At 68.3% G+C, this 13,363-nt stretch overlaps 1 protein-coding gene across 1 annotated transcript in view; it reads right to left on the bottom strand.

Annotated features, from left to right (window-relative positions):
* Positions 1-1,221: 1,221 nt before the first annotated feature.
* The window catches only part of SRCAP (Snf2 related CREBBP activator protein), a 29,864-nt gene continuing 17,722 nt past the window's right edge, over positions 1,222-13,363 (bottom strand). Inside the window, exons 23-36 of the mRNA XM_074167125.1 lie at positions 12,295-12,483; positions 11,482-11,652; positions 10,872-10,942; positions 9,867-9,905; positions 9,158-9,375; positions 8,295-8,497; positions 7,098-7,267; positions 6,309-6,505; positions 5,979-6,093; positions 5,487-5,630; positions 4,606-4,785; positions 3,785-3,868; positions 3,116-3,381; positions 1,222-1,369 (exon numbers count right to left, since the gene is read on the bottom strand). Coding sequence (XP_074023226.1) covers positions 1,222-1,369; positions 3,116-3,381; positions 3,785-3,868; positions 4,606-4,785; positions 5,487-5,630; positions 5,979-6,093; positions 6,309-6,505; positions 7,098-7,267; positions 8,295-8,497; positions 9,158-9,375; positions 9,867-9,905; positions 10,872-10,942; positions 11,482-11,652; positions 12,295-12,483 — 2,195 coding nt within the window. The remainder of the gene's footprint in view (positions 1,370-3,115; positions 3,382-3,784; positions 3,869-4,605; positions 4,786-5,486; positions 5,631-5,978; positions 6,094-6,308; positions 6,506-7,097; positions 7,268-8,294; positions 8,498-9,157; positions 9,376-9,866; positions 9,906-10,871; positions 10,943-11,481; positions 11,653-12,294; positions 12,484-13,363) is intronic.

Raw genomic sequence — 13,363 nt, 5'->3', positions numbered from 1 at the left:
CACCCCTAAGCACCCTCCAGCCCATAGAAACCCTCGAACCCCCTGGGATCCTCCCCCGAACCCCTTGGGGACCCCCCCTAAGCACCCTCCAGCCCCATAGGGACCCCCCCCCCCCCCAGCCCTACAGAGACCCTCAAACGCCCTGGGACTCCTGAAGGGGGGTGGGGTGGGTGGGGTCCCCAAAACTCTCCATTTTCAACTCTTTATTCATCGCATTCTCCCGCAGGAAAGCTTACAGCCGCCACCTGTACACGGTGCCCCACGCTGGAGGGGGGTCGGAGGGGGGGGCCCCCCAAATGTCGTGTCGTGTCCCCCCCCCCCCCCTCCCCTCGGCACCCCTAAACATCCCCTCCCCCCCCTCCCAGCCCAGCACAAAGCACCTTTGCATAGATCGTGTTCAAAAGGAACCTATTTTACATGGGGCTGTACAGGGGGTCGGGCCCCCGCCAATGTACACGGGTAAAAAACGCCCCCTCCCCCCCCCTCCCTGGGGACACCCCCCCCCCCCCCCCCGGAGGCCCCCCGACTCCGCTGGGCCCCCCCCCCGACTCTGCTAGGTCCCCCCCAGCCGCCAGCTCCCGCTGCAAGATGGCTGCTGGTGGGGGGGGGGGGGGGAAGCGAGGGGGCTGGTGGAGTTGCCGGGGGCAAGATGGCCGCCGGCTGCGAAGTCCACTGGAGTCAAGATGGCCACCACCTCTGACGTCCGCTGGAATCAAGATGGCTGCTGTCTCTGTCGCCCACTGAAGTCACGATGGCCACTGCCTCTGATGTCCGGTGGAATCAAGATGGCTGCCAGATCCTATGCCTGCTGGAGTGAAGATGGCCGCCGGCTGCCATGTCTGCTGGGGTCAAGATGGCCGCCGAGTCCCACGTCAGCTGGGGCCAAGATGGCCGCCGGTTGCCATGCCCTGCTGCGTTTCAAGATGGCGGCTGCGTACGACATCCATTGGAGTCAAGATGGCTGCCAGTGCCCGCGCCCGCTGCCATCAAGATGGCGGCTCCGCCCACCTGCCGCCGAGACCAAGATGGCCACCGGCTGTGACATCACGTGGCTCAAAATGGCTGCTGGTTCTGATGTCACCAACCAAGATGGCCACCGCCTCTGACATCACCAGATTCAAGATGGCTGCCGGTTATGATGTCACCCTGATCAAGCCGGCCGCCGGTTGTGACATCACCAGGTCGGCCATCTTGGGGTCACCCAGGGCAGCCATCTTGGGGTCAGCTCCTGGGGGCTGCGGCGGCCATCTTGGCATCACCGTCGGCCATCTTGGTGCCATTGGCTATCTTGGCGCCATGGTCGGCCATCTTGGAGGTCATTTCCCAGTGGCTCCAGTCGGCCATTTTGAGGGCCTGGGCGGCCATTTCCCTGCCAAGGCGGTTCCCGGCAGCCATTTTGTGGGGGATAGCGAAGGGCCAGGAAGCCATTTTAGGATCACCCCGCGGTCAGCCATTTTCTGGGTGTCCCCCTCAGCCATTTGCCGGCCATCTTGTGCCCCCCACTGCCCCCCCCCCCCCAGTCTGGCCGCTCCACTGGGCCCTGGGCAGGACCCCGGTCGGCCATCTTGCCGGCCCCGCAGGGAGGCGGCCGGGGGGGGTCACGTCTTGGCCTTACGGCCGCGCAGGGCAGAGGCCGCTGCCCCCGATGTGGGGGTGTCGGGGGGAGACGGGGACCCCCCGGCGGCCCCCCCCGGCCGGCTGTTGGCAGCAGCGCAGCGCCTGGGGGGCTGCTGCCGCCGCCGCTGCTGCTGCTGCTGCTGCTGCCTCCCCCGCCGGGAGGGGGGTAGGCGCCGGCGGCCATGTCGCGGCCCCCCACCGCCCGCCCGCCGGCGCCGCTTGGCCGGGGGGGGCCGCCGACGCGTCCCCCCCTCGTCCCCGCTGCCGTTATCGGAGGAGGAGGAGGAGGAGGAGGAGGAGGGCGGGGGGGAGCGGGGGCGGCGGCGCCGGCCGGGCTCCCGTTCCAGGGGGGCCATGAGGGGGGTCGCCCCGGGGTGGCGGCGGGTGCTGCGGGGAGTAGCGGGGGGGGGCGGCGAGACGCTGCTGTCGGGGGACGCCCGTTTGGGGGGCCGCCCCCGCCGCCGCTTGCCAGGTGTGCTCGGGGTGGGGGGGGCGGGCGGCGCCGAACCCCCCCTTCGGGCCGGCCGCCCCCTCCGCCGCTTCCCAGGGGCGTCGTGGTGATGATGATGATGATGGTGGTGATGATGATGATGATGATGATGGCGGCGCCGCAGCGGCACCCCCCGGCGTTTGGGGGGCCGCCCCCGGCGGCGTTTGGGGGGGCCGGGGCCGGGGCTGGGGGGGTCGGTGGGGGGTTGGGGGGGGTGGCGGCGGCGGCGGGGGGGTCGGCCGGCGGCGGGGGGCTCCAGCACCGTCACCAGGCGCCCCGGGAGCTGCCGCAGCACCTTGGCGGCTGGGCCCGGCCCCCGGCTCTGCCGGATCTCCACGTCGGCGCTGCGTCGCCGCCGGGGGCCGCGGCCCCCCGCTGACGTCACCGCTGACGTCACCGCAGGGGGGGTCGGGGACGAACCCCCCGTCTCGGCCACCGGGTGTGACGTCGTTGCTGGGGCTGGGTGTGATGTCAGCAGGGGGGTTGCATCCGACGTCACCGGCGGCTGGAATGTCACCGGGGACGCATCTGACGTCACCGGCGGAGGAGGAGACGGAGGAGGAGGAGGAGGAGGAGGAGGAAGAGGCGGAGGAGGAGGAGGAGGAGGGCTGGGGGGTGGCGGTGATGCCGCTGGGCCTGGCTGCATGATGGCTGGCGGTGATGTCACACGGGGCGGCTGTGAGGTCACGTGGGGCGGTTGTGACGTCACCTGAGGCGGTTGTGACGTCACCGGGGCAGGTTGTGACGTCACCGGGGCGGGTTGTGACGTCGCGGCAGGGGGGGGCGGGGAGGAGCGGGGCGGCCTGTGACATCACCGGGGCTGCGTGTGACGTCACCCCTGGGGCGGCCGGTGATGACGCCACGTTGGCTAGTGACGTCACCGCGTTGGCTTGTGACGTCACCACAGTGGCCGGGGAGGGGCGAGGGGAGGTCCCTGCCCCCCGGGGGGACGTGGGGGGCGTCCGGGGGGGTGTGGGGGTGGCCCGTGGGGAGGCGGGGGTGGCCCGCAGAGGGGTGGGGGTGGCCTGGGGGGCGGTCGCCCGGGTGGCCGTGCCGGCGGCCCGCAGGCGCTGGCTGACGCGGGTCCCCGCTCGTTGAGAGGGGGGCCGGGGGGGTCCCCGCTCCCGCCGGGGCCGCCGGGGTCCCCCGGGGCCATCGTCCCCTCCCGGGGGGGCGGCCGCCTCCTCCTCCTCCTCCTCCTCCTGGGGGGGCAGCCGGAAGCGACCCCCTCCCTTGGCCTGGTCGATGTCCTTCCGCGCCGCCTCCACCTGCTCCTGGAGGGGGGGGGGAAGCACCCATGGGTGCCCCCACCCCATAGTGGGACCCCCCTGCCCCATAGCCAGACCCCCTGCCTCACAGCGGGACTCCCAGGTGCCCCCCCCCCCCCCCCCCAACTCACGGCATGGTGCCTCCACCACTAAGGACGGACCATGGGTGTCCTCTGCCCCATAGCGAGACACACACACACCCCCCAGCCCCATAGCGAGACCCTTCGCCCCACAGCAGGACTCCCAGCTGCCCCCGCCCCATAGTGGGATGCCCCACCCCATAGCCAGACCCCCTGGGTGCCCCCCACCCCAAGATGGGAACTTCTAGGACCCACCCAAGGTGTCCCCCCCCACCCCATAGCGAGCCCCTGAGGGGTGCCCCCACCCCATAGTGTCCTCCGCCCCACACCTCTGCCTGCTTCAGCTCCTCCCGGCTGACGTCCTCCAGCGAGGCCTCCAGGAAGTTCATGGCGTAGCGTTCGATGGGGGTCAACTGCCGAACGGGACACTTGGTTTCCCTCAGACCCACAATCTCCCCACGGGTCTCCCCTCCAGACCCCCAACCACCCACGTTCTCCTCAACCCCCTGGAGCCCTAGGTCCCTCCAGACCCCCAGGTTCTCCTGACCCCCATGGAGACCACAGTCCCTCCAGACCCCCAGGTTCTCCTGAACCCCCCTGGAGACCTTGGTCCCTCCAGACCTCCAGGTTCTCCTGACCCTCATGGAGACCACAGTCTCTCCAGCCCCCAGGTCCTCCTGAAGCCCCAGGTTCTCCTGCACCCCCATGGAGACCACAGTCTCTCCAGCCCCCAGGTCCTCCTGAAGCCCCAGGTTCTCCTGCACCCCCATGGAGACCACAGTCTCTCCAGCCCCCAGGTCCTCCTGAAGCCCCAGGTTCTCCTGCACCCCCATGGAGACCACAGTCTCTCCAGCCCCCCAGGTTCTCCTGAACCCCCCTGGAGACATTGGTCCCTCCAGATCCCCAGGTTCTCCTGAACCCCCTGGAGACCACAGTCTCTCCAGCCCCCCAGGTTCTCCTGAACTCCCTGGAGACCTTGGTCTCTCCCACCCCCCCAGGTTCTCCTGACCCCCCTGGAGACCTTGGACCCTCCAGCCCCCCAGGTTCTCCTGAACCCCACAGAAACCTTGGTCTCTCCAGCCCCCTGGGTTCTCCTGAACCCCCCAGACACTTGGGTCCCCCCAGAGACCCCAAAAACCTGGGTCCCCACCTGCTCAACCAGGGCAGCGATCTCCTGCTCGGCCTTGGAGAGCTCTTCCTCTGGCTCAGGGCCACCTCGCTCCTCCTCAGGGCTGAGGCTCTCACTGAACTCGGCCATGGCTGCCACCCGCTCTGCCTGGGCCTGCGAGGCCGCCCGGATGTCCTCAGGGTCCTCCGCCCCACACAGCGCCTGGGGACATTGAGGACATCAGGGATGTGAGTGAGGGACACCAGGGGCCACAAGGATGGTGGGTCCATGAGGGACATGAAGGACATCAGGGATGGTGGTGGATCAAGATGATAAGGTAGATCAAGGGCCATCTGGGATGTTGGGGACATCAAGGAGATTGGGGTGTTGGGGCCACTGGGGACACCAGGGGACATCAGGGATGTGAGGGGCACTGGGGGGTTGGGGACATCAGGGGCCACAGGGATGGTGGGTCCATGAAGGACATCAGGGATGGTAGTGGATCAAGATGATAAGGTAGATCAAGGGCCATCTGGGATGTTGGGGACATCAAGGAGATTGAGGGATATCAGGGAGATCAGGGTATTGGGGCCACTGGGGACATGAGGGACACCAGGGGACTTGAGGGACATCAGGGCTGTTGGGGACACTGGGGACATGAGGGACATGGGACTGTGGGGGAGAACAAGGGCCATCAGGGGTGTTGCGGGCACCAGAGGACGAAAGGGACACCAGGAGACAAAGGGATGTGAGTGGTACCAAGGATGGTGGGGACATCAGGTACGTTGGGGACATCAAGGATATTGGGGGCCATCAGGCTGTTGGGAACATGTGGGCCATTGGGGCCACCAGGGGAGGAGACACGAGGACACAGGATGGCATCAGGGTGACATCGGAGGGGTGACACTGGGGAGTGACCCCACCTGCTCCAGGATGTGGGTGCGCCGGGTGGCCACCGGGTCCTCATCCTCCTCGGGGGGCACATCCCCGTCCCTCTCCTTGTCCCTCTCGGGCTCCCGGCGGCCCGGTTCCTCAGGGGCCATGTCGAAGAGCTCCCGGATGGTTTGCTGGGGGACAAGGGGGGGTCACTGCCTGGACCCCTGGGTCCCCCCAACCTCCCCATGGGTCCTCCAGACCCCCAACCACCCAAGTTCTCCTGAACCCCCTGGAGACCTTGATCACTTCAGACCCCCAGGTTCTCCTGACCATCTGGAGACCTTGGTCCCTCCAGCCCCCCAGGTTCTCCTGACTCTCACGATCTTGCCGGGGTCCCCCCCTAAACTCCTGGATCCCCCCTGCCACCATGAAGGCCTTGAGATGTGGCTCCAAGGTGGAACCAGCAGAAGGTTCCTGGCCACCTTGGTCCCCAGGAGGAGGTCCAAGGATGTCACTGTCTATCCAGGGTCCTCAACTACCTGCTTGAAGTAGGCAGTGGTGAAGTTTCCCCCCTCGATGGCCATATCTCCCAGCATCCTTTTCTGGTTGGCCTTCTTGAGGATGTTCTCCTCCACCGTCCTCTCACTGATGAGCCTGAGGGAGGGGAGACAAAGCGGGTGGGGGGTGACCATGGTGGACCCAGGCATCCAGGTGAGGACCCTCAATCAACCTCTTGGACACCAGGCTCCTCCATGAAGCCCTTGAGATGTGGCACTAAGGCAGGACCACAGGGAGGTTCTTGGCCACCTGGGTCTCCCCCATGAGGAGGTCCAAGGGGGTGGGTGCCCTGATTGAGGAACCCAACGCACCGGTAGATGTGGACGTCACGGGTCTGGCCGATGCGGTGACATCGGTCCTGGGCTTGGGCATCCATGGTGGGGTTCCAGTCGCTGTCATAGAAGATGACAGTGTCGGCCCCCGCCAGGTTGACCCCGACCCCACCACTGCGGGTGGAGAGGATGAAGCAGAAGATGCGCTTGTCGGCATTGAAACGTTCCATCAGGGCCTGCAAGAGACAGCGCGGCGCCGCCCGGACACCGGGGTCCCTGGTTAGAGGGGGGTCCTGGACACCCAGGTCCCCCCTGAATGCCTGGGTCCACCTGGGACACCAGGTTCCTCCATGGAAGGTTCCTCAATCAAGCCCTTAAGATGTGGCTCCAAGGTGAGACCCCAAGGAGGTTCCTGGTCACCTGGGTCCCCATGAAGAGGTCCAAGGGGGTGGGTGCCCAGCCACCTGGGTCCCCCTGGCCATCTGGGTCCCCTCCTGGACATCTGGGTCCACCCTGGACGCCATCATCCTCCACGCCAGCACCAAGCCATTGAGATGTGGCTCCAAGACAGGACCCCAGGGAGGTTCCTGGCCACCTAGGTCCCCATGGGGAGGTGGGAGGGGGTGGGTGCCCAGACACCTGGGTCCCCCTGGCTGCCTGGGTCCACCCTGATCCTCCACAGACACCTGGGTCCCTCTTGGACACCACATTCCTCCATGCCACCACCAAGCCCTTGAGATGCGGCTCCAAGGTGGGACCACAGGGAGGTTTCTGGCCACCTGGGTCCCCATGAGGGGGTGGCTGTCTGCCCTCCTGAGCACCCCTCACCTGGCGCTGCTCCACGCGGGTGCTGCCGTCCAGGCGCAGGTAGATGTGGCCGTGGTAGGTGAGGAACCGCTCGAGGACGTCGAGCATCCGCGTCATCTGGGTGAAGATGAGGACGCGGTGGGCTCCCGCCTTCAGGCGCCGCAGCAGCACATCCAGCGTCTGCAGCTTCCCTGGGAGGGGGACACGGGGGGACACCGGCGTCACCCGGGGGGACACCGCCACGGGGGAGGAGCGGGGTGACCCCCCGCTTTGGGGTGGGGGCACGGGGACGTCAACGGGGACAATAGGTGGGGGGTGTGCAGACACCAGTGTGGACGTGGGGACATCATGGGGACATCTACAGGGACATGGGGACATCAGAGAGCACTTAGGGTCATCAAGGGGGACATCATTGGAGACAATACTGGGGACATGGAGATGTCATGGGGACATCACTAGGGACATGGGGACATCAGGTGGGCCATCAAGAGACATGGGGCTGTCACTAGGGACGTGGGGATGTGGAGACACCATGGGGACATCGATAGGGACATGGGGACATCATGGGAACATCACAGAGGACTTGAGCACATCAATGGGGACATGGAGATGTCGTGGGACGTCACTAGGGAGACAGGGACATCATTAGGGACATCGATAGGGGCGTGGGGACATCAGCGGGGATGTGGGAACAACGTGGGGACATCACTGGGGACGTGGGGACATCATTCGGGACATCACTGGGACTTCACTAGGCACATCAGGAGGAATACAGAGGTGGCCGTAGGGACATATGGACATCAGTCCCCAAGGTCCCCAACAGCCCCATGTCCCTGACACCCCCAGTGTCCCCCCACCTGGGGAAGTGGCTCCCCCATGTCCCCAAGTGTCCCCAGAACTGGGTAAGGGGGATTAGGGGGACATCAGACAAGTGGGTGCTTGTGCTGGACCCAGCTCCCCCGTGTCCCCCATGTCCCCAAACCCCCATGTGTCCCCAAACCCCCCTGTGTCCCCCAAACGCCCCCATGTCCCCAAGTGTCCCCAGAACTGGGTAAGGGGGATTGGGGGGACATCAGGCAATTGGGTGCTTGTGCTGTGCCTGGCTCCCCCGTGTCCCCCATGTCCCCAAACCCCCATGTGTCCCCAAACCCCGCCGTGTCCCCAAGTGTCCCCAGCCTCCCCGATGTCCCCATCCCCTCCTGGTGTCCCCCCACCTACCGCAGTCGTACTGGATGAGGCGGGGGTCGGGGAAGTGGGTGCTCATGCTCCTCAGCACCTGGTGCAGGACCCTCCCCCGGGGTTCCAGCTCCTGCCGCAGCCCCTCCTCCAGCCGGGCCCGGGCCCGTAGCCCCCACGGAGGGGGGCGCCCACTGTGCAGGGACATCCCCCGCGCCACCACCGCCGGCAGCACGAAGATGAACCTTGGGACACACACACACACACAAATAATCGGAGACCCCTCCCAGCATACCTGGGAACCCACAAAACCCCCCTGAACCCCTCGCCCCCCCCCCCCCCCCGCCCCCAGCCCCCTCTCCCCTCAAACCCCCTGGAACCCCCCCAAAGCTCCCTGCCCCCCCCTCCCCCCTTCTCTGGACACCTGGGTCCCCCCAAAACCCACTGGAACTCCCCCCAACCCCCTGAGCCCCCTCCCTCCCCGAATACCTGGGTCCCCCCGAGCCCTCTTGCCCCCTTCCCCCCCCCCGAGCTCTCTTGCTCCCTTTCCCCCCCCCTGCCCCAAACTTCCCTGGACACCTGGGTCCCCCCCAGACCCTCTGGACCCCCCCCCCCCCAGTCCGAGACCTGGGTCCCCCCCAAAACTTCCTGGGACCCCCCCTCCCCGAATGCCTATATGTCCCCCCAGATGCCTACCCCTCCCCCCAGCCTCCTGGAACCCCCCCAAAAGCCCCTGGTCCCCCCCCTTCCCTGAACACCTGGATCCCCCCCCCAGACCCTCTGGACCCCCCCCCCCCGGACACCTGGGTCCACCCCAAACTTCCTGGGACCCCCCTGGACCACCCCACCCCCCCCCACCCCCAATGCCTGGGTCCCCCCCAAACTTCCCGGGTTCCCTGTTTAACCTGTCGAGGAGGGGCTGGAGCTGGTGCAGGCGTTGCGGGGGGGTGAGGATGGCGCGGTCCAGGGCCCCCCCCGGGGGGGGCGTGGGGGGGGGCAAGGTGCAGATCCCCAAGACCTCGCTGCCGTAGACAGGGGCCAGCCCGCACCGCAGCTCGTTCAGCCGCAGCAGCCGCTCCAGCCGCTCCGCTCGCCCCCGCACCCGCTTGGCCTCCAGGGACTCCTGTGGGGGGAGACACACGGGGGGGGGGTGTCAGTACCCCGAGACCCCCCCAGTACCTCCAACCCTGCCCCCCCCCCAACCCCGTACCCCCAATCCCAGGGCATCCCCTCCCCTACTTCACCCCTGGCACCGCCTGGTAGAAGAGGGGGGCGGAACACATGGGTGGGGGGGGGTCTGGGGGTGCTGACACCCCCCCCCCCCCCCCAGTACCCCCATCCCCCCCTTTAGACCCATAGCCCCCCCCCCCCCATAGGTGCCCCTCACCCATGGGTACCCCCCAAACCCCCCCTTCCTCCCCCATAAGAACCCCATGGTGCCTCCCCCCCACCGCCCCCCCCCCCCTCCAGCTCCCCCCTTACACCCCCATAGCAGCCCTAGAGATGCGCCCCCCCCCCCCCCCCCAGGTACACCCCTAAACCCCCCCTTACACCCAGAGCCCCCCCCAACATGCTCCTCCCCCTCCCACCCCCCCCATTTCCCGGGGTTCTTACCAGGTAGAAGGGGGAGCGCGGGGGGGGTGGGGGCTGGCGGCGCGGGGGTGGCCGGGGGGGAGCGGGGGCTGGGGGGGGGCTGGGCCCCCCCGGCCCCTCGGGCTCCTCTCGAGGGGGGGCTGCAGCAGCCAGGGGGGCTGGGGGGGGCCCTGGAGGGGCGGCGGCAGCGGCGGCGGCGGCGGGGGGGGCAGTGGGTGCTGCAGGGGAGGAGGAGAGAGGGAGGGGGGGGTCAAGGAGAGGGGTGATGGCACCCAGGGTGGGGGGGCACCCATGGGATTTGGGGGAGCCCCCGGGGGGGGTGTGGGCACCGATGAGTGTGTGTGTGGGGACCCAGAGCCATGTGGGGGCGTGTCCCAGTGTCGGGGGGGCTCCAAGAGTATGGGGGGGGGGTCAGGGGGCACCCAAGGGTTTGGGGGTTCCTCAGGGGGTGAGGGGCACCCATGGGTGTGGGGGGGGGCACCCAGAGCCATGTGGGGGGGTCCCAGCATCAGAAGGGGGGCCAAAGGGTGTGTGGGAGTCCCCAGGGGGGCGGGGGGCACCCATGGGTGCAGGGGGGTCGTCCAGCATCAGGGGTCCCCCCAGGGGTTCAGGGGGCACCCAAGGGTGCGGGGAGGCCCCCAGGGGGGTCAGGGGGCCCCCCTGGGTGTGGGGGGGTCCCCAACGGTGGGCTGGGGGACACCCAGAGACATGTTGGGTGGGGGGGGCCATCATCCAGGGACCCCCATCATTTGGAGACCACAAGAGTGTGGGGCTGTCCCCATGGGTGCGGGGGTGTCCCCAGGGGTGCGGGGGGGTCCCCAGGGAGGCAGGAGGCACCCGTGGGTGCTGGGGGGAGGGGTCACACTCACCCATCAGGTCAGGTCCGGCTGCGGTGGCGGCGGTGGTGCTGGGGGGGACGCTGGCAGGGGGGGGCGCAGGCAGCACCCGCAAGAGGGGCAGGGCAGGGGGGGTCGGGGGAGGTCGGGGGGCGGGTGGGGGGGCCAGAGGGGGAGCGGGGGGGGCCACCAGCCCATCGCGGGGGGCCTGGCGCACCACGATCTTCACCACCCCCCCGCTGTTCACCAGCGGTGTCGGCACTGGGAGGAGGGGGGAAAAACCAGTTAGACCCCCCCAGAAAAAACACTGACGCCCCCCCAAGAACCCATCGGCACCCAAGGGGGTCCTGAGGGTGGTCTGAGTGGGGCTCAAGAGCACCCAGAAGGGTCACGGGGGGGTCCCAGGGGCACCCGAAGGGGCCTGGGGGGGGGCCTCAAGGACACCTGGGGGGGTCCTGGGGGGGCTCAGGGGCACCCAGGAAGATCTGGGAAGGTCACGGGGGGGGGGGGGGTGTCCCAGAGGCACCCTGGGGGGTCTGGGGGGGTCCCAGGGGCACCCAAAGGAGTCTGGGGAGGGCCTCAAGGGCACCCGGAGGGATCTGGGGGGGCCTCAGGGGCACCCGGAGGGATCTGGGGGGGGTCCCAGGGGCACCCAAAGGAGTCTGGGAGGGGCTCAAGGGCACCCAGAGAGGCCTGGGGGGGGTCACGGGGGTGTCCCAGGGGCACCCAAGTGGGTCCCAGTGGTTTGGGGGGGGGGCTGGCAGCCAGAGACACCACACACACACACCCCCCCCCCTTACCTTGGGCAGTGGCGATAGGGAGGCCGATGGTGGGGGGCTGGGGGGGGGTCCCAGCAGCAGGGGGGGCCCCGGTGGGGGCCGGGGGGGCGACGGGAGCCAAGAGGGTGACCTGGGCGGGGGGTCCCAGGAGTGGGTGCTGCCCCCCAGCTGCAACCAGATGCACCACGTTCCCTGCACGGAGAGGAGGGGGGGGGGCATGGCGGGGGGTTAAGGGGGTGCCCCAAACCCCCACCCACCCATATAGGGTTCCCCCCCTGTTCTAGCCCCCCCCAACCCAATTTTAGCACACACAAACCCCCCTTTAAGGGTCTCCCCCACTCATTTGGGGGTCGTCCCCCCCCCACTGTTGAGGTATATCTCCCCCTGTTTCAGGGTGTGTGTTCCCCCCCCCCATTTTAGGTCTCTCCCCCCCCCTTTTATAGGACACCCTCCTGCATTTCAGCCCCCCCCCCCATTCGGGGGTCTCCCCACTTATTTGAGGGTGTCCCCCCCCCATTTCAGACCACCCCTCCTCCATCACTAAGAGTTCCCCTCCCTATTTGGGGGGGCTTCCCCCATTTTGGGGGGGGTCCCCCTCTCCCCCCTCCCCAGGAAAGCTCCCCCTATTTAAGGGTAGAGCTTGGGGGGGGGGGGGGGGGGGAGGAGAGATCAGTCACCCTATTCCCCCCCCTCCCCCCAGCCATCACACCCCCCCCCCAAACTCAAGGATTAAAATGGTGGGGGGAGGAGGATAATAAGGGGGGGAGCAAGGGGGCAGGGAGGGAATAACGGGGGGGGGTGTGTGAAATAACGGGGGGAGTGCCCCCAACTTACGGGGGAGGCTGCGGGGGGGGGTGAGGGCCAGGTGCCGCAGCGGGGGAGCAGCCAGGGTGAGTTTGCTGCCCTGCAGCTGCAGGGTGAGGGGTTTGGCCCCCCCCGGGGGGGCCGCCCCCCCGCCTCCAGGGGCCCCCCCAGGCCGTTGGGCCAGCGCCGCCAGTTGCCCGATGCTCACCACCTCGCCGGCTGCCGGGGGGGGGACACACACACACACGGACATGTTTAACCTCCTCCCACCATTTTAGGGTCCCCACTCCCCCTTTGGGGGGTGTCCCCCCCCTCCCCCCCCCATTTTAGAGTGCCCCACCCACCTTTGGAGGGGGAACTGTCCCCCCCATTTCAGAGTCCCCCACATTCAGGGTGTCCCCCCCACCCATTTGGGAGACCCTCCCCACACCATTTTAAGGTTGTCCCCTTAATTTTAGAGTCGTGTCCCCCCCCCAACCTTTTGGGGGTCCCCCCCCCCATTAGGAGTTCATCCCCCCCACCTTTTGGGGTCCCCCTCCACCCATTTGGGGGTGTCCCCCCACCCATTAAGATTCTGTCCCCACCCCACTTTTGGGGTACCCCCCAATTTGGGGGTGTCCCCCCCCATTTCAGTGTCCCCAACCTCCACCCTTAGGCCTTCCCCCTCCCCAGTTGGTGACGTCCCCCCTTTTTATGGTTCCCCTCTCCCCCCACCCCAAATAACGGCGGGGGGAGGGGCGCTACTCACAGGGCAGGCGGGCTTGCATGTCAGGGGCCAGTAGTAGCCGCTGGGGGCCAGGGCCAGGCAGGGCGTAGGCGGCCAAGGGGGCCCCCCCTTTGCCCCCCAAATTGGGGGGGGGGGGGGGCTGAGGGGGACGGGGCGTGCCGCCGGTGGTGGTGGTGGTGGGGGGGGTGGGGGGGGCAGCCAGAGGAGCGGGCGGCAGGGCTGTGGGAGGGGAGGGGTTAACAGGATGGCCCCGCCCATACGGCCCAAGCCCCGCCCGCTCCATCCTCCCCCTCCCCCCATTTTGGGCAGGGCAAGGGGCTGGCCCCACCCCCTATACAGACCATGAATGGTCCTTAAGCCCCGCCCCACCCG

The sequence above is a fragment of the Numenius arquata genome, unplaced genomic scaffold (assembly GCF_964106895.1).
Source record: "Numenius arquata unplaced genomic scaffold, bNumArq3.hap1.1 HAP1_SCAFFOLD_910, whole genome shotgun sequence".
NCBI lineage: Eukaryota > Metazoa > Chordata > Aves > Charadriiformes > Scolopacidae > Numenius > Numenius arquata.
This window is presented reverse-complemented; position numbering and strand designations above follow the sequence as displayed.